The sequence below is a fragment of the Chaetura pelagica genome, unplaced genomic scaffold (genome assembly GCF_000747805.2).
Source record: "Chaetura pelagica isolate M959 unplaced genomic scaffold, ChaPel_1.0 scaffold45, whole genome shotgun sequence".
Classification (NCBI taxonomy): Eukaryota; Metazoa; Chordata; class Aves; order Apodiformes; family Apodidae; genus Chaetura; species Chaetura pelagica.
In genome coordinates, this window is record NW_009953217.1 from 4046041 (window position 1) to 4071492 (window position 25452).

At 44.0% G+C, this 25452-nt stretch overlaps 1 protein-coding gene across 1 annotated transcript in view; it reads left to right on the forward strand.

The window, feature by feature from the left end:
• Positions 1-25452, forward strand: part of FBRSL1 (fibrosin-like 1) — a 386476-nt gene that overhangs the window by 342931 nt on the left and 18093 nt on the right. The window contains exons 6-9 of the mRNA XM_009997643.1: positions 16424-16820; positions 18353-18606; positions 22967-23202; positions 25343-25393. Of these exons, the coding sequence (XP_009995945.1) occupies positions 16424-16820; positions 18353-18606; positions 22967-23202; positions 25343-25393 (938 nt within the window). The remainder of the gene's footprint in view (positions 1-16423; positions 16821-18352; positions 18607-22966; positions 23203-25342; positions 25394-25452) is intronic.

Here is a 25452-nt window from a genome sequence, read left to right on the forward strand (position 1 = left end):
CTTCTAGGTTAGGGTGCAGGTGAACTGTGTGGTAACAAGGCTTTTAAAGCTTTGGGTCCAACCATCACATAATCTTCTGAGTTTGTGTCTTTGAAAAATCACCCTTTGTATAATTGTGTCAGGAACTGATAAATAAGTAGGAGACCTTTGCTATGATGGCATCTTGTAGAAACAGTGCCCTCTGATTGCTGTTTCTCAAATCTCATCTGTTGGATTGTGCTGTGTGACCTACAAAACAGGGGCTTGGCATTTGCCATAGGGCATTGTCCTTGTGTCCTTTGCCTTCAGGTCCGAATCAATGAAGTCACATGACTGCAACAGTAAAGAGAAATGAAATGGGACTGTGAGTTTATTGACTTTACTCCCCTCAACATGATATCCAGATGCTAATTTGATAGCCCTATGAATCTTAGCCAGAAAAATCAGTAAAACAGAAACTTAAACTACTGTTAGTGCTTTAACAGCTCTATTTTCAAATTGCTCTTTGCTTAGAAGCTTGCACTGAACCCTGGAGCTGGTAGATAGTGACCTCTTGTTTAAACATGTGGCTACTTTATGGTCCCTAACTCTTAGAAAACCAACCTCAGTGTTGGGTGGTGAATATTTCTGAAGTTTGGCCATCAGGAAATAATTTCTACAGCATGATTGAAGAAAGTGTTCTCTTTTCTGGTCAGAAACTAATTCAGTGCAGCCACAACATGCTGGATTCCCCAAAGGTACTTGAGGTGGGCACTTTTTTATAATATAGCCCTTCTCCAGGACAGCAGTGCTGATATGTGACTCATGGAGCTTGACTGTATAGTGCTAAATGTTTCTGTCGATCCTGTAAATACTGCAGTGCTCTTTCAGACTCTGTAGAGTTACATGCCAGTTTTTGTAGACTTACAAAAGGAGTAGACATTCTGGCATGGCTGTGGGACTGGCTGCTGAAAAACTGTTTGGTGATAGCACGTCACCAAATGTACACACAGACATCAACAGCTGCTGTGCTTGGGGAGGGGTGGGCACATGCATCTTGAAATTACTTCAGTGCAGGTGGTGGTCATGTGAAACTGATATGGAGAAACAAAGAAATGGGGAGAAGCCTAGAGCTCAAGAATGCGGCATTATCTGTAGAAGGCTGCAGGAACGTCAGACCTTTTTCTCTCTCTCGAAGTTACTTGTGGAGGAAAGGGAGTCATTTTTGGAGAATATTCAAGGTTACCACCACCCCCTCTTTCTGGAGAGAAACTTGTATGAGAGAGGAGGGAGATCTGAGGCAAGTCCATGTTTAATTTCCTGGTGCTCCTCCATAGGAAGAAATATCCCTTCCATGTAACTCTTGAACAAACAACTGCATTGGTCACATCATAGCAGAGTGTCCCTTAGATGACACCCAAATAAATTTGGATTCCAGCTTTTGCTCTTAGCCATGGATATTTCTGTACCTGTGCTTGCCAACTGATATAGAAAAGGAGCAGCACCCAGGGTCTCTGCAGAAAGCACATCTATTCCTCTGTCCACCTTGCTCAAAAGCTGGATTGGGGACCGTATCCTCATTCCCTGCATACAGGGAGCAGCCTCAACAGCACTTTGGAGTGCAGCAGGGGTGCTTTGAATTCTTGCTCTCCAGTCTCAGCAGTGCCTTTCCAGCTTGTCACCTCTCCCTTTGTCAGTTTTGACAATAAGAGAAGAAGAAAGTTGGATGGCACAGCTGGAGAGGGTAGGTGGGAATTGAGCTGTCCTGGAGCTGCACTTCTTTCTCTACCTTCTAGGAGGGCTGCTGTCTCAAAGTGCCATACAGCAAACCCAGCTTTTGGCAACCATGCCATGGGGGTCCTTTCCCAGTTAAACTTCTTTATATGTCAATTGTAAGGCAAGAGATTAAAGTATATTGTTAGCCTCAGAATATTATGATGTTTGTATCTGGGAAGGAAGTTATTGTAGGAGAGGGTTTTGTTAAAAGAATAAAAGAAAAGCCCCGAGGACATTTTTGCTGGTCCAGCTTTTTGATCTAGCACAAAACTTTGTTCAAACATTGGATGGTTTCCATGTGTTGGAGAAGATAGAGGCTTCTGCTGGTTTTGTAAAGCTAGATCTCAAAATCCAGGGCAGAAGCCAGGCTCAGACCCTAGCCTAGCCCATCAGGCTCTGTGGCTGATGACAGCATTCATAAAATCTCCCATAAAGCAGACAGAGCCACCCCATTCCTTGGCATCCCAGGAGGTGGAGGGTGCAGGTGCATGGAGACCATTTATTCTCTCCATCCCACAACTCCGGTGCTGGGGCACTGAGGGAGCCATGGAAGCGACAGATGTGCCTGCCATCCAAGTGACTCCCTTGGGTGCTTAATAAAAGCAGGGGAATCAGAATTCTTTTCTCTTTTCTTAGTTACAAATGATTATTCTCTTCTTTAAAGGATTCCCACCACCTGTTCCAGTCAGCCCCCACAGTTTGCTTTAAAAGCCTGTTCTGTTCTGTCAAAGGGAGAGGGGAGGGCTGGGGCAGTGCAGGAGCCTTGAACCACTGAGAGTTTGCCTTTGGAGGTTCACAAGGGAAGAGCAGGAACAGGGAATGCTGTAGGGAGGTATTAAATGAGGCCCTTTTGTTTCTCTCCTTGTAGAGCATAAAAATGCCCAAGGCATGAATACTCTGTTCAGATTACTCTTGAACATTTAAATGTCTGTTCTGGTAATTTATAAAATGAAGGGGTGAGAAATTCCTTACATGAGAAAGAACAGGGAGACTTTTACCAGCATCCAGTACTGGTAATGGGGGAGTTGTTCTCTGCTGATTTAGGAAGAGGGAGAGACGGTGGATTTATCTTGTGGATGCAGCCAAGCTTCAGTCCCTGGAGATGTGGTGTGGCATCAGAGAGGCCGGCTGCTCCCTCGGTGCCTTTGTCCTCCTTTCATGATGGGTAATATCCCTGCTGCCTTCCTGCTGCTCGTGGCTCTGTTTGATCTTAGAAGAGGCCAGGATTTTTCAAAAACGTGGGACACCTAGTGTAAGGAAAATTTAGCTTTGCTTTTAATTAATTAATGGGGGGGGGGGGAGAAATGGGGGGGGGGAATTTGCTCCTTTAGAGCAGCTACTCTGAGCCTGCAGCAGCCTGGCAGCTCTGGGGAGCACAGGGTGTGTGGGAGCAGCCCAGCTCTGAGCCAGCCTGTGAAACAAAGGGCTGGGAGAACTTTTTTTAAAAACACAGCAACACTTCCTGTCTGCAAGGGATTATTCCATAATATTCCTTGTTTCCCATGTCTATTTATGAAATAATGGGTGTTCTGTCCCTCCTGGCCTTATTTCTGCTTGTGGGGTGATCACAAGATAGGGTGTGATGGTCCAGTCATTTCCATTAGCCATGAGCATGGCCTGTAACAAAAATACTATTGCTTGTGTTTTTCACATGACAGTTACCCACTGTGAGGTCCAAAAACCTGGCATGGACCGCTGTTGCTTTTTGCTGTCTTCTGGGAACCAGCATATGCCTCTGTGTAAGATGAAGGTGATGTTGTAGTTTGATTAGATACCCAAGCAAATCAAAATGGCTATGGCCAGGAAAGTAAGAAGGCAGGGCAGAGGAATTAGGATGCTGCCCAGTGTTACAGGCACAGCAGCCCAGCCCTACAGGTTTGCTCTGTTCTGCAGCACACTGTCCTAGTTCTGTGCTGCTCTGAGGTAGTGGCCCTGGGTCCTCCAGCTTCATCTGTTCTTGGTAAAGCTGCATCTGAGAAAGGGCAGAAAATTAGTGGAAAGGCAAAATGCTGAAATTTGGGATTTGTAACCTTACTTCAAGCCAAGGGAAGAGCAATCTGAAATTGAGACGTTGGAATCTGGTACCCCTTCCATTTTGTGTGTAGTTGTGGGTATGTATCTGTGCAGGTTCTGTGCTGTTGGCAGTGCAAAGTGAGTATGGGTCAGTTCATTGTTAGCATGAGGAATCAGGAGGATGGTAGGGATTTTATTGCTTTCAGATATTTGGGCTAGAGGTTTTCATGCTGTCAGAGATGAATCAAACTCTCAGCCAGTTTGCACGCAACATATGTGATAGATTTTGCAAGTGAATATGTTAATGTGGGAGGAGGTGGTTCCCTGAAACTATCCACTGGCAGTTTGGAGTGTTGTCCTCAAAAACAAAACCATATTATGTCCTCTAAAACAAAACCAGTAGCACCAGAACTTGGATTCTGCCCATTGAGAAATGAGGCAATTTGTTTGTAATCATTTGATTTTGGATTAATTAAAACAAACATATTTCTTTAAAAAAAGGAATCCCCTCCCTGCAAGGATCTAGTATGTTATCTCCAGTTAGTTTAATATGAGCAACAGTGCCTCCAACCATTGCTGAAAGACTTGAGTTGAGGACCTGCATCATCACTGCCACTTTGGTGCGGAAGCCATAAATTCCTTCTAGCCATGCTGAGATTTCCTGTCGGTCACCAATACTATTTATGAGCCTTGTCTTATGTAGAGGGCAGCACTCCTTCAGCATGTGGGATCTGGAATTGATGAGGAGCAGGTGGCTTTGGGTAGAGATAGGAAGGCTCAATTCCAACTTCACAGAGAACTGCTTGCAGGGAAGTACAGATATAATGAGTGAAAGATGTTGTCTGCTATTCTAATGTGGACTGGAAACTCTCAAGAATTAGCTTGGACCACACTTTTCCCTCCTAATGTGCAAGAATCTGGGATTACAGGGATCTGCCAAACCTGAGTTGCTGCTCAGCACTGGCCTTCTGCCTATTTGTGTTTCTGCTGTTTGGAAAAATTGTGACATGGAGAATACTTGAAGGAAAAACTTACAGTGAATTCAATAGGATTGTTGGTACACATGGCAAACATGTGAAAACAAGAATATGAATTATGAAGCAATTACTGTCTTGGAAAAGTATCTGCAGGCTAAGCTCACATCCTTGCCTCTTTCTTTCACCCAATACTGAAATCAAAATATGTGGCAATTTTGTATGAAATAATTCCCATGATTATCCTTACAGATGTCTGAGTCTGTACTTGTTTGCTGCCTAAGACAGAGGTCCCAGCTCAGAGATTAATGCAGGGATTGTGAGAGTTGTGGCTCTCCTGGGGGAGCAGGAGGTGACAGTGCTGTGTGCTGCTGGGCTCCCAGCAAACCCCCTCACCAAGAAAGGCAAATACATCAGTTAGCAGGACAGTGAAAGCTCTGCTAAATGACTGTACCTTGCTACGATAGTCTTTGTGCATGTCAGACTTACAGGTTTCTTTCGTGGCCTTGACAACCTGCAGCTGAAAGTACCACTTCATCCAGCAGCCTTGTAGAAATTGTGGTGCGGTGCTTATGCCTGACAGTCACTGCAGGGTCACTATGGTGTATGTGAAGGGTCTTCAAGGAGTCAGTGGGAAGAGCAGTGCAGAGCAAGCATCTGGGTTTATACATCTTGAGTTCCTGATTCAGACTTTTTGCATATTCAGGCTGGCATTGCAGCAGACTGTTCAGCCTTGCACCATCCAGCACCCTCCAGCCATGTAAGATTTCTTTCCATAGCCATTAACCCTGATGCAAGAAGAGATTCAAGGGTACCTTTTCATTAATAGGGTGTGATTCCATTGCAATGCACTGCACAGTGTTTCTCAGATCTTATTAGATGCCAGACCTTACCTCAAGCATATCTAGCAACAAGTTATTTCCAAAATTCCTACTGCCCATTGAAGAATTCACACTTCATCAAAGCAAAGAGCTGGAACGAGCTTTTCATCTGCATTTCACATACTCAGATTATGCTGAAGGAGTTTGCCCTCTGCAGGGTAGTGAGGTACTCTTCCTTACTGCATACCAAGCCACTCTTCCTGTTTTGAAGGAAAAGCCAATCATCACTCCACTTTTTCCTTCTTGAGCACACTGTGAATCTGTCCTTCACATGCTGTTGCATTCTCAAAGTTTGTTTCCTGTTGAGCTAGTTGAGACAGAAAATACTTTTCTAAAGATTTTGATGCAACATCTTCCAATATGGGAAGCTGGAAACACAACCATTATTTCTTAAGGATTGAGAAGTTAGAAACTGAAGAAAAGCTTCTCTGTCATAAAACTTTTTAATATCAGTAGCTAATACTTGTGATTCAATGCCCCATGTGCATTTCAGTCCAGTTTTCTTGATCTTTATAGTGAGTGTGTTTAAAGAGGAGACTTTTTCCAATTTTAAAAAGCAAAAGGCCATCTGTGGCTTCCTAATGCTGTTTACAAAACTTTTTTGTCTGTGCTGTGATTGTCAGGAGCTGTATTTATTCACTGCTCACTCTGTGAATTAAAACATTGAGGCAGCTCCTGACATGCTTCTTTCAGTGCATCCTTTTGGAGTGGATTTTTGGTTACCATAGGGACCAAATCCAAAGGGCACACACCATTCAAGTAAATGTTCCCTGATTAACAACTTGGAACTTGTCCCTTAACTGTTTTAATTATCCATGATGCAACTTGAAATGTAGTTTAAGGTATGCAGTCTGTTAATTTCAGTATCTCAGTTTTTCTTAAGATGCCATTACAGCAGCTTCAGAGCTGGATTTTGACCATGCAAATAGGAGCGATGTGGGAGACCTCATTGCTCCTGAGCCTGCATGAAAATCTCCTCTTCCAGTTTTTCTTTGTCTTAACCCTAGATCCTCAACAAAGTTAATGGAAAGAGTAGTCCTGCATAACTGCCAGTGAAATTGAGGCAATTTGGTAACAGCTAAACATGTTGTTTAAGACTAGTACCGTGCTGCTACTAAATCTAATAGAGAGGGATCTGTCTGGAAGGCTCCTCTGTGTGCCTGGGGGTGGGGAGGAAGGGCAGAAGAAGGCTGCAGAGTTGCAAAGCACTGGCCCCAATTGACAAGCACTGAGTCTCAAGCATTGTTTTCCCAAATGTTGAGCATATTAGCATTAATGTGACAGCAGTTACTGAACTATGAGGGCTGGACTTAGCAAATAAATAGTAAGATAGGGTGTTGCTGATTTGTGCATGGTCAGTCACTCCTTTCAGTTCTTGTTTATCCTGAGTCATCTTGCAGCAGAGCTGTCCATTCTCACAGCTCCAGCCGTGGCATCGGGTATGGAAGTTAGTCAAGTCACTGAGACTGTATCTGAACAATTCTGTTTGCTGCCCTTTTGTATCTTTCAGTTCTGACTTTCCTGGGCCTGAAACACAGCTTTGGTACTTCAAATACGGATTGCACACAGACATAATAGGTCTTTTTCTGCAGTCTTTTGACATCCAGTAAGGACTACTACATATTTAAATCCTTGAGAAATCATTACTGCTGTCTTTGTTACCCTGAAAAGTTAAATGGCAGAATTTAGCACTGAGCCTCTTAAACAAAGTGTGACATGCTGGAACAGTGGGTCTGGCAGCCACAGAGCATGTGGGGAACAGGCAAGTGTTGTGTGGAGATGTATGTAGGATGTTGAGGTGATGTAGTTCATATGAGTAGCACTTGCCACATTCCAGAAAGGAGATCGCAACATGATGTGATCTTTCTAACTCCAATTACAGTCTCTGACCTTTAGGGAGGAAGAAAACTCATTTGGGCTCTTTCTGCCTCTGCTGCAGTGAGGAATAGATAATCTTTTTCCCTCATTCCCTCCTTTTGCAAAAGCTTCTTGTGTCTGGCAGTGGAAAGCCATGGTGAGAACCCAGCATGAGCGCTGCCCCTCTACCTGTTTTCTTGCATTGCCTGATTCAGTGTCGTTTTTCCGTGGGTATGCTGAGCCTTGGCCAAGGCTCTTTCAACACACCCGACGGTGACAGTGAGCCAGCCAGGAGAAGAAGCAGCAATGTGCCACCCATCCTAGGCAGGAGTCAGTGCCTGCAGCCTGTAGGGTAGGGTATGAACTCATCTTGATTAGCTTCAGTGGTGTGGGTCCATCAGCACTTAATTGGCTGCCAATAGTTTCCCTAATGAGGGATGATGGATGGTGCTCAGGGGCCTGCTGGAAGGGGCAGTGGATCAGAAGCAAGGATGCGTGCAGGAACTCAGCTCTCACCTGCAAAGAACATAGGAGCTGAGCAGCACAGCAGCACTGAAGAGCCTGAGCACAGACAGCTCCTCTTTTCCTTGCATCAGGACAAGCATCAGTTATCTTCCAAGGCAGAGATGGGAATTTCTGTAACCTTGCATACGCTTGGCTGGTTAGAGTAATCATCTCCTGTTCCCAGCAGAGATGATCTGGTGTTTGAGAATGTTCTTTCTTGCCTCTTTCTGGTTTTGGTTAATGAATGTGCTTTCTCAGCCAGCCATTGACTTAACTTCTCCAGGCTGGAAGGTCTGAAAGGTCATTTGCACTCCCCCGGAACAGTCTCACGTTCTGATTTTACTTTAAATGAATCTTTGGGAGTTTGGAGTTCTCTGATGTCATTTAAAAAAAAATAATAATAATAATCAAAACTTTCATAAGACTGTGCAGATGAAACAAAATTGTTGTCTTAGCCCACACAGGGCATTAGGCAGCCTGGCAGATCCCTTCCTTGTAGCAATAAGAAAAGGATTTGGCATTTAACCTCTTGAAATTAAACCAGAGTGTGAACTTCAATAGTTCAATCTTATCAGGGCTTTGCTAGAATAACAAATTGTGAAAAAATGTAATCGTGTCTCCAATGTGACCTTGGCAGATCTGCCTCTGTGATGTGAGAGAGATTAGGTAACTCTAAACAGATGTCTGTTTATTTTTAAAATAATAGTTAATTTTTTTTTTCCCATTTTGTTTGCACTGCCTGTGAAAGACATGACAGAGAGAATTGTGGTCTGCATGGAGCTCTCTATAACAAGCTGCTCTATTATGTGGAGCGGTAATTGCTCTTGGAGGTTTGAGTTATTGATCTATTGGTGGGGGTTCAATTTCAGTGTAAAGACTCATGTTCATTATTTAATTGGAGTGATTAATAACTCACTCGCAGGCGATGGGAATTGATATGGATTTGAAACAGCAAAAGTAGTATATTTTCTCCTGTAATGTAGTCGTTGATGGTTTCTTATGTGCCATTGTTTGACTAATTAGAATTGTAAGAATTCTTGGTATGTAGCAGTTTCGTGTGTTTAAAAGCTTTCATCTGGAGTTGAGTATTTGTGCTTCATGTTGGGGGGTGTCTTTCTAATAGCTTATTTACCTTGTTGCTTGTCTGTCCTCAGATGGGGAGTACAATATGCCTTCACACATAAAAAATCCAGAACATAAAAAGACAAAAATACCTTTAGTAAGTAACTACAAGAACCTTTAGAAACATTTTGTGGCCGGGGTGATAGAGTGGCTCCTACATCACCCTTTTTTAGGCATTTGGCATCTGCTTAGGAGCAGCGCTGAAGAGGTTTAACCCTGCAGCGTTTGATCCACCATTATAGCCCTAGATTAAAAGCCTGTATGAAACTTTCAATCTCATTACAACACCAGCATCCTCAGTAGGTGCCTTAGCTGCAAATCCATTTTCAGCTTTGCCTTGAAATGTTGCCAGCAGCAGCATTGCTAGGAAAATGCAGTGTGACTTACTTTGGGGGGATTTGAATGGTGATCCTTCTTCTTTATGGTCTGGCCCCAATCCTTGTGTTTGGCACCCATTTTCATTCAGCTCCTGCAGCTTTGCAGTGTCGTCATGCATGCTTACAGCTAACATGCCTGGATAGAGCATGGAAAGCTCCCAAATCTCTAGGAATAAAACATCCCATTAAAGAACCATAAAGCAGCAAATCAGCATCAAGTCCATAGGTCTTAATGCTGTTGCTCTCAGGTTGTAGGGGAGGGGGCGAAATCTTTCTGTACTGCAAGCTTTTGTAACAAAGGCTTTTATCTGCATAGCTAGCTAGGGAAAACATTTAGTGTAGTTTGAATCTTCTTTTTGATTTGCAGAGTCCAATCAGCTTTCCAGTGGAAGTTCAGATTCCTATATGGCAAATTAATCCTAATGATAACAGACCTTTTCTTTTTGATTAACATTCACAGACATCTTGGTATATATGAGAACCACAAACTGAAAACACTGATCTGATTGGAAGTGTTTTAATTTTAAATAAATGTTTATTTAAGAAATCTCCACAACTGAAGCTGTAAGTACTGGAGTAAATGTAAATTTGCCATGCTTGAGTTATCAATCGGGTGAGAAGCTGTAACTGTACTGAGTGGAAGGAGCTGGGCTGGAGTGGTGGGTGCAGAGCTCTGGAGGTTCTCAGGGCATCTAGAAACTCTTGGCTGCATCAGCATGGCTAGGGTGGTGGTGGCTCATCCACAGACAGAGCTGGTGCTAAGGAGCGCCCAGAGGATGTGTCCATGTGGGTGTAGGAGGAGAGAGAAGCTCTCTCTGCTCAGATATGTTTCTAACATAAAAATAGTGGAGCGTGTCAAGCCTGCTCTCTCAGGAGTCACTGGCTTTGTGTTAAAAATGTGAGATGCTTTCCTTCTCATGACATTATGAGAATGGCTTGAAGATATTTTACTTTTAAACTTGGGTACTTCAGAAAGGAGGAGGCGGCAGGGAAGACACCCTTGGAAGTTAATTTTGAGGACCAAGCTGACAGCTTTTTGCCACTGTTGCTTTCTTCTAGGTTGAAAAGCTGAAGGCTTGTTACAGCCCCAGCATACAGCAATCTAGCAGGTTAAATGACTTGGGCAACACAGTTTATTAAAACTGGCAAGTGCTCGCTCCAGTTCTCTTCCTGATAGTCAGGGCTGTCTGGGAGAGTAATTGATAGTGGCAGCTGTTCAGAGGGAGTTTCAGATTGCGGCAAGACGATTTGACTTGACAGACAGCTCTGTACAAATGAACGGAGTGACAGGGACTGAATCCAGACCGGGCTGAGGAAGGAGCTCCCCACTGAGCTGCTGTGGTGCTGGGTGACAGGGGCGGGCTGGGGGAGCCACACCAGGAACAAAGACCAAACCCTGAGCCAGGTGTGAGGGCTCCTGCGTCCCCCAGTTTACCTTCCGCTGTGAGAAAACACTGCAGTTCTCTGTGGAAGATCCATCAGAGGCCTGTGATGTTCTGAAGAGCCTGTGTCACAGAAGAACATTTGTTGACGTGACCTAACGTGTGCAGTATGCTGCTGTCATGACAGAAATTTGGCCTTTGCTTTGAAATACTGTTAAAAATGGTTCCCGTTACACACCACAGAGCCTTCCAGGCAGTGGTTTTATGTGCAAGTTCCAAGTCTTTTTTCCTTATCTTAAGCTGTTTTGCATTAAAATGGGAGGAGAAAGTTGGTGCCCCATAAGTTTGACAACCTCTGTATTGTAGCTCTGTTTGCCTTACCTTTTCTGACCAAACTAACAGTTCAATGTCTTCAATAGTGCTACCCTCCTAAAATGCAATGAAAAAGCCATCCATATAAAAGCAAAAGCCAGCTGAGGATAAAGAATTAGCACTTAAATATTGATTTTCACTTGTAAGAACTCTGCCAATGTCAGTACTATCATTGCCAATGCAAAATGCTTCATTCTCTCTTGTGCTTATATATGTTGCATATCCACAATAGATGCAGCACTCTGAAAGCTCAATTTAAAAAAAAAAAAAAAAAAAGTTTGCTGAAGTTCATTGAATACTCTCCTTTAGTTATTTCTTTGTTTCGACCTACTGCTGTAAAATCATGCTCTTCTGTACTCATTCTTCATGCTGATGGTACAGAATTCATCTCTGGGACTCATCAACCAAGTCTAAAATACTCAGCCTCTCACCACATGTCCCTGTAATTCCTGTGGTGATGCTTTTGCAGCGTTTCTTGCTGGAATTATAATATGGAGCAGGGTTCATCACAGCCAGCCTGGTTTATGTCTGTTTTCAAGGATGTGTTCAGGGTGGATAGATAGGCTGCAGATGGTGGTTGTTGTGTTTCTTGGGAAATTGCCATTGGTAAAGATGTCATTGATGGATGTAGGAGCGGAATTTCTTTCTCACATCACCCCATCACCCTTGCTGTTTGAATACAAGGAGGGAGACTGCAGAAAGATGTCTGAATGACTGCACTTTTCTAGAAGAGACAAAGGAAAGGCGTGCAAGCAAGATTAGATTATTTCCAATCACATTGTACATGTGTTGACAGTCCCCTTTCAGCAGCAACCAGCAGCTTGCAAAGACCAAGAGGCAGGGCTGGAACTGCTGTTGCCCTAAGTACTGTTTGTATAACACAGTAACTGCTTATTGGAGTTCTCAAAGCAGCCTTTACATGTTTAATCCCTTGCACTTGAGCTACTCTTAATCAGCTTGAAAGCAAATTCCTGTAGCAGAAAGGTTTAATTTGTGTCTGGGACTTTCTGTATTGTATTTAGCCTGCAATGCTGTGTAGTTAGACACTGGCAAGCCTACCACTCTGTGCAGCCATGTGGATGGGCAGTGCATGTTTATTCCAATCACAGATTTTGAATTCACTGCAGTTTCTGATGGCCTTTCAGGTTCAGGTAATTCCTTCTAAAACACACCTTTTACTGCAAGTTCAGCTGTCATTGACTTTGGGATTTCCCTTAAACTTCAACTCTTGTTTGCACAGACTTACAGCAGCAATAGTTAAGTGTCTCTGCTTTTAAAAGTTGTTAAAAGTTTACATCTTTACCAGGTGAAATTGGAATGGGATGTAGCCCACTACACAGGTAGGCTGAAATTTTGCAACACTCCAAGTGACAAATTGTTTTATAAAGGAGGCAAAAATTACTAATCCCAGGTTGTTTTAATTTTTCTTATTAAAGCAGTTTCAGCCCTTTCTTGCCTGTCTCTTGCACTCTGTCATTGTTCATCCCCCTGAGATCAAGACATGTTTCACTGTCTGTTCATTTAAGAAAACCTCTCAATGGAAGAAGTCCAAAGTGTTTGGTTAGAAAATAAACAAAGTTGGCATGTTGAAAAGGGGTAGTGGTGGGGAATGGCAGATGTGATCCAGCCTTCCCATAGCGTGGCTGAAACATGAATCATTGCCAATGTCACATTTCCTGTGAAGGCACGAGCTGAACTGACATGCGTTCAGGTTTAATTAAGGTTGAATTATTGGAGATGACTGTCAAGTCTTAGGCAAATTGGCTCAGCCTTTTATCATTAAGCATGAAAATTACTCTAGGACTTGGTAAAAACAAACACATTTTTACCTCTAGAATGTTTCAGTTTGGTCTGGTGGGTCTCTGCTTTTGTCAGGACAGTTGTGCTCAGCTCCGTGGTTCCATCTGCTCAGAAGGGCTAGATTAGGAGCCACAGTAATGTCTGAAAGGATCTTGATGAAACATGATCCAGCTTACACAAAAGGTTATATTTGGCTTCTTGCCTTGGGTTTTTCCATATGTGACTAGCAGTCAGCCTGATCAGTTGGAAGGAACTTGGGCATACAAGTTTGTAGTTCTTTAGGAGGTACATTCAAGGATCCTACACAGAAAATGCAGAGTTTAAGATTCTGATCAGAATAGGCAACATCCCTCATAAAATGATTAGCTTTCTAAGGGATTTCAGGGAAGGTAGCTCAGAGACCTTCATGTGAATGGAGAGGAAAGTCTTGGAGATTTTTGTGATAGGTATCATTATAAGGGCCTTGTTAAGTACCTAAGAAACAAGGTAATTCTAACCTTCAAAATTCATAGTTTCTAAAGTAGTGAGACATACGAATGAAACATATTTCCATGTGGGCATCTGCTTCCCATTGTGTCCAGATCTATTCTACCAGAGACTTAAGTGAAAAACCTAGATGTGAGAAATGCTCATTTTCAGGTTTGACTTTCAAACATCAGGAAGGTGCCAGTGCCTGGCATCAGTGTCTTCCCATCATTTCTCTTCATGATTTGTTCTGCTTTTCTTCACATTCCTTTCACCCATTGCAGCTCACTCTCAATCAGCCACGTAAAGCAGCTTTGCTCTCCTGTGGCACATCACAGCCTCAGAAGGGGGATCTGGGTATTTCCATTGTTGTGGAGAATGAAACACAGAAGTGTTTCAGTCCTGCAGCCCGGGAGGTGCAAGTTGGCAGCAGAAATGAGTCGTGTATCCCTAATACTAACTAATACAACCAGGCTGGCTGGTCAGTTCAGTCAGCGAGGGAGTGTGAGCTTCTGCTTTGATAAAATTGCAAATGAGAACTATGCTGAAGCCACAGGGAATCAATAGTTGTGCATAAAACTGGTCAAACAGCTGCTTGTAACACGGGTCTTTATTGATTTGTTTTGGATCTAATTGACTTTTTACTCTACTAACTTTTGTGGTGCCAGTGTGTTTTGAACATACACCATTAGTCTACATTGCCTATAATTACACAATATGAAGTTTAACTCTGTAGGAGGAGGCCTGTTGGATGGGAAGAGCTAATAGGCTCTCAGGAAACCTATGGTCAGGAATGAAATCCAATTGTTTTTAATGGTTAGCTCCTGAAAACAGTGGGATCTACAGCTGTGAACACACTTCCTCCAAAATGCACTGTGTGAGGATCCCTGGCTTGACTAGTCAATGACAGTTTTTCAGTTTTCAGCAATAAAATCTGAGGAAAAATTACAAACATAGGAGGCATTATAAAAATAATTGTGCAGAAGAGTGGTGAGAATTTGATTTTAGAAATTAATTCTTTGTCACTCTAAGTAACAGTGGAACCAAGTCTAGTTACTCCTCAAAACCAGGGTACATGTGATGCATTATATCATATTTGAAAAATAAATTAACTGAAATTAGCATTAGCTGTATATTGTTGTATGGAATAATTTAGGGCCTCCAGACATTGCATCAAATCTGTAAAGATGTATATGGTGATGGAAAGTACAGGCTTGATTGTACTTGCTGCCAGCCAAAGCACTGGTGTTCAGAAAAAATTCTCTTCCTGTTATTTGTGATTTTGAGGCCACAAGTCCTCAAACATCTTCAAGTGATAAATAACAGTTCATATGTTTCCATTCATTCTCTTTTCCATATTCTGACTTCACATATATGTAGGGATGGATGAAATGGTACAATGGTGAGAGTGCAAGCAGAGCCATAAGTAGTGTGAGTAGCTGCTGTTTATGCGCAGGAAGGAGAAGCCATTATATGGGCATTTTCTGAGGGCATGAGCTGGTGAGCTACAGGCTCTGATTCACCCCCTCTCACCCAGTGCCAGCATGGTGGTGCTTAAGCTGTCAAAGCTGCAGTAGCAAGGACTCTGGCCTTGCACAGGCTGCCTTCACAACTGCCTGGTTAGGGCATCTGCATGGCCAGAATTAGATTGTGGTGTATGTTTGTGTTATTTCCACACCTCCTACATCAGGAACTGGCTCAGTCCTTTGATGAGACAGGAGAATTTCAAAGGTGGAATTTGCTCGTGGGGGTGTTGGAAGCATCTTAATGAGTGTAGACACCTCTTACATGTCTGCAAGCCAGCTGAATGCAAACAGCCCCCAGCACGTTTGGGTGGATAATAAAAGCATGTATCCTAAAAGTCAGATAGAAGTGCTGTGTGTGCACAGTGGGGTGTGTGCATGTGGAACACATGGATAACACTAGTTTTCGTAACCCATGAAGGTTTTTTTGCAATTGTGGCTATGTGTGCACTCAAGGATACACAGATTATGTTGAAAAGGGAGTTGCAGTGGGAGTTGAATCACATTCACGTTGGGCCTTTTGGTTGTCATCAACATTTTGGTTACTGCTTGATCTGAAATACCTCTCCTTTCCTCCCTTTTCTCTTTATCCTTTCCAGCCTCTTAACTATTTGGGCTGCTTTTAGCTTAATTTGGAAAAAAAATAAATACTTATCGTCACAGAAGGAGTAATTCTATATGGAATTGTCACTCTTGGTGCATTTTGCAAAGTAGCAGCAATCCTGGTAATTTTGACATGCCATGCATACAGGAGTGTGCTATACTTATGGGTGAGTGGGACTACACTTGAGTGCTCACTGCACTTCTGACTGGAATTTTCCAGCTTTTGCTGTTCTGTTTTTTCACACAAGTGTGTGAGCAGGGAATGGCAACGTCACAGCTTCACTGCAGAGCTGTCCCATCCTCTGCTAGATCCCAGGTAGCCTCCTCCCCAGAAGCCAGGTGGGGTTATCATTAAGGATCACTGCTTGGGTCACAGAGCATTGTAGCTGGAGTTAAGCCTAAACATATTGCAGATTACCTTGAAAGAGCATTGAGAAACTTAAGTATCTTAATGATCAGGCTCATGTTCTTGAGTTCATTATTAGCCTTAAAACTTAAATTGAGCAGGAAATACTGTACCAGTAACTTGAGACATGTTCACACTCCTACTGTATGTAACCTTGGGATGCTAGAAGTCACAAAGCTCTATGTTCTTTGTAGTATTCATTCATTTAGTGACAACAAAGTCTTTTTACACACATGCTAGCAAGTACTGCAGACTAGCCAGTCAAGGACAGAGGAAGGACAGACACACATCTTGTAGCAGCACTGCTCCCACGAGCTGAAACATCACTTGTTTTTTCTTAGGCTTATGTTCTACCAAGCAGAGAAACAAATGCAGACCTTTCTTTGTTCTTTTTCTCCTTGCTCCATAAGGTCCCACCTTGAATGACAAGCCAGAAGTGAAAGCAGCCAATGTCCCTAAGGTGTCTGGGCTAGAGCGGAGCCGGGAACTGAGCACCGACGTGCCCTTCGCCCTGCCCATCCCCAGCCCCCAGCCAGTAGCTGCCGTTGTGACTTCCTCTTCCTCAGCGCCCACGTCAAGCGCCCGAGCGAGCCCACTGTTGAAGAAGGAGCCAGTGATTTCAGCACCAGCACCACCAAGGCTCACACCTCAGCCCCAGCCTCGGCCACAGTCACAACCTCAACCTCGGCCGCAGTCGCAGCCCCAGTTAATACCTGAGCTTCGGACCCAGCCTCCCAGTCACATCCCTCCACCTCTCAATTACCAAGTGCATCACCAGGTGGCCCACAACGGACTCAATAATATCAGGTATGGGAGAGGGACTCTTATCTCACCTTTATGCTACTGGTGGGACAAAACTCATTTCAAAAGGGATAGAAATTGCTGGGAGGTGAGACAAGAGTACTCTTACTGTCTGGATAAGATGCTCCATGTTTTGGTTATTGGACTTTATGTGCTGACTCCAGAGGCTGCAATTTCCAGCAGTGTTGGATAGCTGCTTTTGAAAATGCTCCCATTCTGGGAGAAAGGTGTGTGTAACTGGGGTAAAATTCTTCAAAGGTCTAGTTTCTAGTGGAATTTTGCACTGTCTTGTATGAGCTGGCCAGTTCTTGCCTTAGAAATTTAAGGTGATTGCAGTTTTACCAGTTCCCTTGTTCCATATTCAGAAAGACTTCCACTGAAGTTGAAGGTTTGTTCATAGTCATCACAGTTTTGTTGCTTCACGATAATTTCCTATACTGGAAGATGCTGGGCTTCTTAGAACAGGACTCTGGGAGGCTGAGAACTCAGCTTCAATCTGACATGGTCAGATGTAGTAGGAGGCTTAACTTCACAGTTCAAATTGCCTCCATCCAGTAAGCAGGATGAATGAAAATGGTGCAGAAAAAGAGTTTGTAGAGACAAGAGTTTAACCAGTAAACTGGAATCTGTGTAGGCTTTTTTGCTGGTACAAAAAAAGAAAACATACCTTGCCTCCCAAACCAGAGCTAAGATAGCTAAGCAAGATGAGAAGACTGATTTAAAACACAATATTCAGCTACAAAAAGGTCAAAATACAGGGAGCTTCCATTAATGTATATTTCATAGTATCCTGCATACTTAAGCTCTCTTGTAATTTTAACCTGTAAATGCCACAACAGTATAAATTATTAATATTTCAAACTATTCAAAATACCTCCCAGGTTTAGATTGCAACAAATACTAATATTGTGGGAATTATGCTCAAGAATAACTGCAGCAATACTGCCTTTAATCCCACAAAACTTAGGTCACTTACAGTGGAGTAATAACAATATAAGAAGATTTACAATATGGAATCATTATGATAATAATTTATGAACATGGTATGTGTGTGCATGCTTGTGTGAATACAACTACACAGCGTGGACAGCAGATACAACGGTCCCAGAATCACCCACTGTGCAACTCTGTGCACCCAGAGCACCAGAAAAAGAGTAATTGCATCATGTGATCACAAGGATGCACATGGCCATGCAGGGTCATCAGAGGTTAAATAAAAGTGCAAAATCCAGCTGGCTCTGTGGCCTTCATCTCTACCTCATAGATAGCTCTGAGAATTTTAACTTGGTCTCGTACCAGAGGAAATGTCATTCCAGGGGGCCCAAGCCCTGTCCTGCCCTGGTGGAGAAGTTCATTAAGATTCAGTGTCTCCACTTGCCATTATGAAAAACAGAAACATAAGCTTGAGCAGATCAGTGTTACACAGTGGGGTTGTTTCTGGTAGCGAATTTATTGCGCAGTTTCCGTCTAATAGACTGACTCTCTCTCTCTCTCTCTCTCTCTCTCTCTCTCCCCCCCCCATCCTTTTCTCTCTGCAGCCGGAGCAGCAGTGCTAGCAGTGCAACAAGCATCAGCCTCCCGAAACACCTTCCCCTCTCTCCGCAGATTCCTCCACACCATTCCTCCGGCCCGGCTCTGCCCCTCTCCATCCCTAATCTTGCTACCTCGCACTTCTCTCTCAGATCGCAGACCCAACACCAGCACCATCCGGCCATGTTTGCCACCCCACCCACGCTGCCACCTCCACCAGCGTTACCCACCAACAGCCTCGTGATACCGGGTCACCCTGCGGGTAGGTTCCCTTCTTCTTCCAGGGCTGATCTGCTGTGCATGCACTGGAGGGTGTTGAGAGATGGGCTACCTAGTGGGCAGGTAAAGTAACAGGCCCCTCCACAGGCAGCGTGCGCTGGAGCTGTCAGTGGGCTCATGAAACAGGTAGGAGACCTGGACATGCTTTACCAGATCAGAGATTACACAGGCAGTACTGTAATGTCCTAGAAGAAGTCTTCAAAACAAAATTTTCCCCCAGAAAATCTCCTTTTTTAGGGCATGAGTTGTCCAGTGTGGCATTCCACAGTCACAGACATTTTCTAGATTCAGGAAAGACTGATGTACAGTTTTCCATTCTCTTCTCTTGAATGAAAGCTGCTGTTGTTAGAACTGATTTGAAAAAAAACTATTTCTAATTGTCCCAGAGGTTGTTCTAACTGAGTGACAAGTGAGCAGCCCCTCACACCTACCCCCACTCTGATCCTTTGACAGGCAGAACATCCTGCCAGCAGAGCAGAATCATCTCTCTGGCAGCACAAGCCCTCAGTGTGCCCGTGGCTGCTTGGCCTTTCTCTTTGAGGCAGAGATAGCTCAGCAGACAAGCTCTGCTGTTCAGCTCTTGCATCCTTATAAAACATTTATTTTGTTCACCCTGGACCCCATTCTATTGTCACTCTGCCCTAAACGCCCTGATTACAGCTTATCCATTAGCCTACAGCTGTCCCTGGAAGAGACCGTGGCAGCTGGAGACTTCCCTGCAACTTCCATTTGCTGGGGCCTCCTTTTGATCTGGCACTTGACTCCACAACTAACTCAGCAGGGATTAAACAGGACAAGCATTTTGCAAAAAATATGCGCCCTCTGTTTCCTGTGAAGCCAGTTAAAAGAATAAGGAGAGAGCAGATCTGATGGTTCTGCATCCATTTTCTTCTTCCAGGAGCTAAATAATGTCCTGTTATTTGTAACTACTTCTTTAAATGAAAGAAAAGTGTGAATTGCTCCAAAGTGAGCTGTCAGAACGATGACAGACAAAAGTGCCTTGGGTTCCCAGCCAGAAGCAGAGCCCACACAGGCCAAAGCTGCTGGCTTTCACCGGCCCTGGCACCATCTAGAATTTCAACCACATGGCTGGGAAGATGTTGGCAGCGCTGTGGGAGACCTATTCATTGCTTCCTCTGTTTAAGGCAAAGGGCTACTGTGATGGAGACTTTGAAAGTATTGCAAAAGGAAATAGCAATGTGTGCACTAAAAGCATGATATTTCAGTCACTGAAAGCAAGTATGTTTTCACCATTAACTTCAGGAGGTGTAAGATCAAGTGACCTATTCACATTCAGCAGCTTGCCAGGAAACAGTAACGGTCTTGCTCCTACTAAAAGGATTTCTCCTGCAATTTAAGCAGGAGAAACCTACATTAGTGCAGGGAAAGGTCTGGGCGTCTAACCCTGCAAACAGTGAAATGCCTCTTGTCTGCATTATATGAAATGCCTGCAAACTGGCACATCATAAAATCAATACAGAGCACTGCATAGCCAGGAGCTTCTGCTGTCATTCACATAGAAGTTTCTTAAAAGCAAACAATACTGCTGAGTAGCCCTGAAGAGCTAGGATCCAGCTGCTGCTAGCAGCATAGTCCTTGCTGTGCCATTGGAGTGCAGGTGTGCTCTCAGTAAAAGCACCAGCTTAGAAAAGCCATCAGAAAGGGTATGGCCCTTTGAAGTCTCTCTTTTGTCATCTTTTTGTCCCACCACTTTGGAGGAAAACATGCTCTTCTTGCACATTTACTTTGGCACACTTGTCACTGATACTGAGAAGAGAAGCAGAGCTCAGAGCTCCTGCATTCACCGATGGTACAAATTCAGGTCTGTGAGTAACAAGAATGCACTTCTGGTGACATTTCTTCCCTTTGAAACCTAAACCTTATACAAGTAACCTAGGAGCAACCAGTGTGTGGGCTGCTGCCCTCTACTCAAGGGCACCGAGGCTGGCCCTGATGTCGGATACACAGAAGGAACAGTGGTCTTTGTTTCTTCTCTGCAGAACATGAGGGTACCTACCAACATTGGCAGGATTGACCTTTTTCTGCTGTACCCACCTCATGTACACACAGAGCAGTAGTGTTTGGGCATTCAAAGGGCTGCTCAGTTACTCTGCTCCTAGTTATGTTAACTCCTGGCCAGACATGTGGGATGGGCTGTTGCTGGTAGGCACAAGAGCTTAGTTCTCATCCTAACATTGCCCTGAGCCCTTCATGGAGCTGGATTATTTCTTGGCAGTCCCATCCTTACTATGAAGCAGCCACTGCTCCCAGTGCCACACCACTTCTCCGAACATCTCTGGGCCTTTTCCTGACAAAGGCCAAAGCTGTGGTACAAGGCTATGAGCTGGAGCCAGCTGCAAATCTATCAGTCTGACTTCAAGTCTCTTAAAGAAATTGGATATCGGAGCACTTACAACTGCCAACTCGCTTTTATCTCTCCCTCCAGAAAAGTGGATTATCTTGATGCTAACAGAAGGATTCAGTTTCTTTAAGTCATGCCAGATTTAAATGCGTAAACACACACATATGAAATCATACTCATATTCTCTAAAGAGGTTAGGTTTTGGATGTAAGTGCTTCCAGCCCAGGGTTTTTTTTGTTGTTTGCTCGCTCCAAGGAGAACCCATTACAGACTTTTTGCTCCAGCGCTTTAGGCTTCAGTATCAGAAGTATTTGTACTTTCTGCTTTTGTATTAATTATTATAAAGATTGCAGCAGTACAGAGTATCTGCTCTTAGCAGATATTTATTACTGGAAAGCAAATTACTTAGGCACTCAAAATCTGCTTTCAAAAGTGACTTCCAGTAGAATGTAGGTTTCTAAGTGGTAGTACACACTTGGAAATTCCTCATCAGAGTGCCTGGTTTTTTAAATCTTAACCATGTCACTTCAGAAGGTTTAGGCACTTCTAATGTTCATCTAAAAAATTTAGGAAATGCCTGCAAAACATGAAATATAACTTTAAAGCTCATGTATTCTTTTGCCCCTTTATATTCAGTGCTGTAGTTTTAAAGGGGTGTTATAGTAAAAAAGTTCAGTAGCAAGTAGGTCAGTCAGGAATGGGTGTATGTCATCCACAGCTGATGACACAGGTGCTCTCAAATCACAAAACATTACCATGTTGGGCGTTTACTCCTGCTTTAAGTTCTTAGGCAAAATCACAGATGGATATATATATACCAGCAGATATTTATTTATTTATACCAGCAGATATTTATGGGGAACTAGATGTTTTACCTTACTGTCCTCAGTCACATCATTTCTAAAGTGCTGGCCAAAACCATGTTCAAATTGAATGCACATTCTTCCAGAGGAGGATACTGAGAAGAGGCCACATGTCATAAGGTGGAACATTTGATTTTCTGCTGTCATTGCAACTGTCTTGAGATCTTCAGCCAGTTCAGTGTTTCTCCTCTTCCCCCTGATTCCTTCCCCCTATTTTCTCATAGGAGAAAAACCTGGAGGCAAAGACAAAAAATTAACAACTGTATCAGTTGGAATTTGAGAAAAGGACTGCTTAGTATTTAAAATCTCAAAAAATATTTGCGAACAAGGCCTCAATTTGTAGGGTGGATGTTCCTGTGTGCATGTCCTGGGGCCGAGAAGGGGGAGGGTGACACAGGGACCTGTTGAGAAATGGTCATCCAAGCAGGGAGTTCCCAGGCACCCAAATCCATTGTTATCTCATTGCATTGTAGATCGTGTCAAACTTTTACCTCTTAAGTACATTTATGTTAGAATGTAACACACATTTTAGGCCCACCAGCCACTGTCAGTGTACATGTGTGCTTCTGAATTGCAAACCTCCAAAGGAACCAGGTCAGTATTGCCCATTTTAAAGCAAGCCATTGTCCTTGAGGGTGCTCCCCAGCATCTTGCTGGTGTGGCAAAGTCTGGCCACTTCCAGACCAGAGCCCCGAGGTCCCTTCCCAGAGCCACCTCGGTGCCATGGCCACCAGGTGCTGGGGAGGAGGAGTGTCCCGTGGGAGCGGTGCGGGGTGGCGGGGCCGGGGCGGGGGCCGAGGGGATGCTTGCTGGACCCCCCTGATGTTTTCTGCTGTGATGACTCATGGTGTTCTCTCTTGCCTTTAGATACCAGCCTGTTGATATCATTCAACCAACCAATCATGTATTGCCAGCCTCATTCGGGGATTCTGATTGGTACTTTGTCACAGGCATCTCTCTTACCTCCACCAATGAGTCCTCACGTAGAAAACCACCACAGCATGACCTGCAGAAACAGGGAATGCCAGGTGAATATTGACTCTTTCTCCTCCGTCTTTGTGGTACTCACAGGCCCACGGGCCTCTGTGTCTTTTTTTTTCTCTCTCTCTCTCCTCTAGATCACGAACTGCTCAGGCAAGAGCTGAACAACCGGTTTTTGGTTCAGAGTTCGGACCGGGCCGCTGCCTCACTTGGCCCGGTGCCGCTGCTGAGAGCGGAGTTTCACCAGCACCAACACACGCATCAGCACCAACACACCCACCAGCACACATTCACTCCTTTTCCATCCAGCTTGCCCCAGACGCCGCTCATGCCGCCCTCTGCACCTCCCATGGTGCGTACCCCAGCCCAAAATGTGAGGATAAGTAGAGCATCTCTGGTCAAAAAGCCTAACCCACTCTTGTCAAACAAAACCCAGTCCTCTTCATTTCAGCCAGGTGTGCTTTTCCTGCCCTTCTGACCTGGAGGCCTGGAGAGACAGGCCCAGCACTCCCAAAGGGATCCCCTTTCCACCCAGAGCCTCCACACTGAGCTTCCAGGTCCCCCACACTGCTACCCATGAGCAGATATTGCACCCATTAAACAAGTCCAGGGTCCCTTTAGTTTCCCTTCTTATGTGTCCCACCATGTATTTCTGTTCCCATTTCCCCAGAGCCAGCTGCCTTGACACACCAAAACACACCAACAAGGACACCACGAGACTGGTGGCCTCCAGTAACAAATGCCATCCCCACAGCTCTTTGTTGTGGGACAAACCATACTTGCTTACGCAGAGCTCTCACCATAGCACAGCATCTCATCTGATACGAGTTTTGTCCCTCTTCCTCCTAATTCCCTAATCTATACTGATTCTGGCATTTATTAGTTGATTACATCAATAAGCACTAATTTGTGTGTGGCTGGTTCTGAGAGAGATCCTCCTCGCCATGTAGTAAGCATTAGTATTTTGCCACTGAATTTGCTTGTAATACAAAGCACTTTTGACTTTGCTGCAGCTTTTACTAAATTAAGATCTGCTACAAAAGGATTTTGTCAGTACTTTAAAACAAACTCTCTTTCTGGCAATTACTTTATGAGACTGAAAGAACAAGATTCAGCTTTCTTTTCCCCTCCCAGTTTCACACTGTGTCCAAAATGTAGAAACAGCCCTCTTCTGCTAAGGCTAACAAAAGCCAGGAGTGACAAGCAAAAGCAGCATTTGGGAAGCTCAAGGAGCATAATGTTTCTCACTTTTCTTTCCCACTGCTGACTGCCCCATGACATTCTTGGGTTGTAATCTGCTCAGCAGTGAGACAATTCAAAGTAGTGACAGCCACCGAAAATCCAGCCCCAGGTGTTTGCTAAATGTACTCATGTGTAAACACCTTCCCCTCTTGTTCTGTGTAAAGCAATCTTGAAACTTTTCTCAGGAACCTCCAGTTATTTAAGAATCCTGATACCTGATCCTGCAAATGGCCCCCTCCCCCCGTGCCCATTGATGTCAGCCTTCATAGCAAAAACAGCTTGCAAGGCTCTTTTGTTATATTTCACTCACATCTTCTTATATTCCACTAGATCAGATCTACTAATCCTAACACTAGAGAAGAGTGTTGAAATTTACAGCTGCATGTGTTTGGTAATTTATGGTATTTACACTGGAGGGGACGTGGCTCCAGTAATAACTGTAATTAATGAAATTACAAATATACTCTCCTGCACAGAGGAGTGTGAAACAACAGCTGACTTGCCAAATAAGCAGCCTTTCCTGGGGTCCTACAGTTCCCTTCCCTGCCTTCTTCCCCGCTCCCTCCTCCCCAGCAGAATGTACATACTGTTCAAAAATTGAATGTATATATGCTTTGATTTTGCTTCCAAGGTGGTACAGGACAAATGGTCGTAAAAATAAATATGGGGCAGAGACTGCACACATGGAGGTGTTAAAACCCCATGCTGAAGCGACAAAGGTTAACAATCAGCTTGTCTCTGGGGTGCTCTCTCTTTTGCAGAGGAGGGGGAATATACAGAAATTTGTGCATCTAAAGCAATTAAGACCTTTTCCAAACAATTTTGGCACCTACAGGAACCCAGAAAACAGGGAATGGGTTGCCCCACAGTAGATGTTTGGGTCGAATCAAAAACATTCCCTACCATCTAGTCTGTGATGCAGTTCAGTGCTCCCGGAGCAGATCCCAGACCTGAAGCTGAACTTCCCTGCATTTCGCTACGCTGCAGATCCCAGGGCTGTCCTCTTGCTGGTGAAGGAACCTCTTCACACAGAGCCTGCAGTCAGGGCTCTGCAGTGAGACCTGGCACAGCCCGGGGACTCCTGCTTTTCCATCTCCATTAGCTTGGGGAAATCAGCTCCCTGATGAGAGAGGATGGAATAACCAGTCAGTTCTGCTCTGTTAAATGCTGGACAAACAGGCCATGATTATTTGTCTATGTTGAAATCCTGATGTGTCTGCTACTGCTGAAACCAAACTTACCTGTTTCTTTTTTTTCTCTTTTCTTTCCAGTTTGACAAGTACGCTCCCAAATTAGACAACCCTTACTTTCGACATTCCAACGTGAGTGCTTAACCTTCCTAGGAGCTGTCTGTTCATGGTTCTGCTTGCTCTTCTTTTGC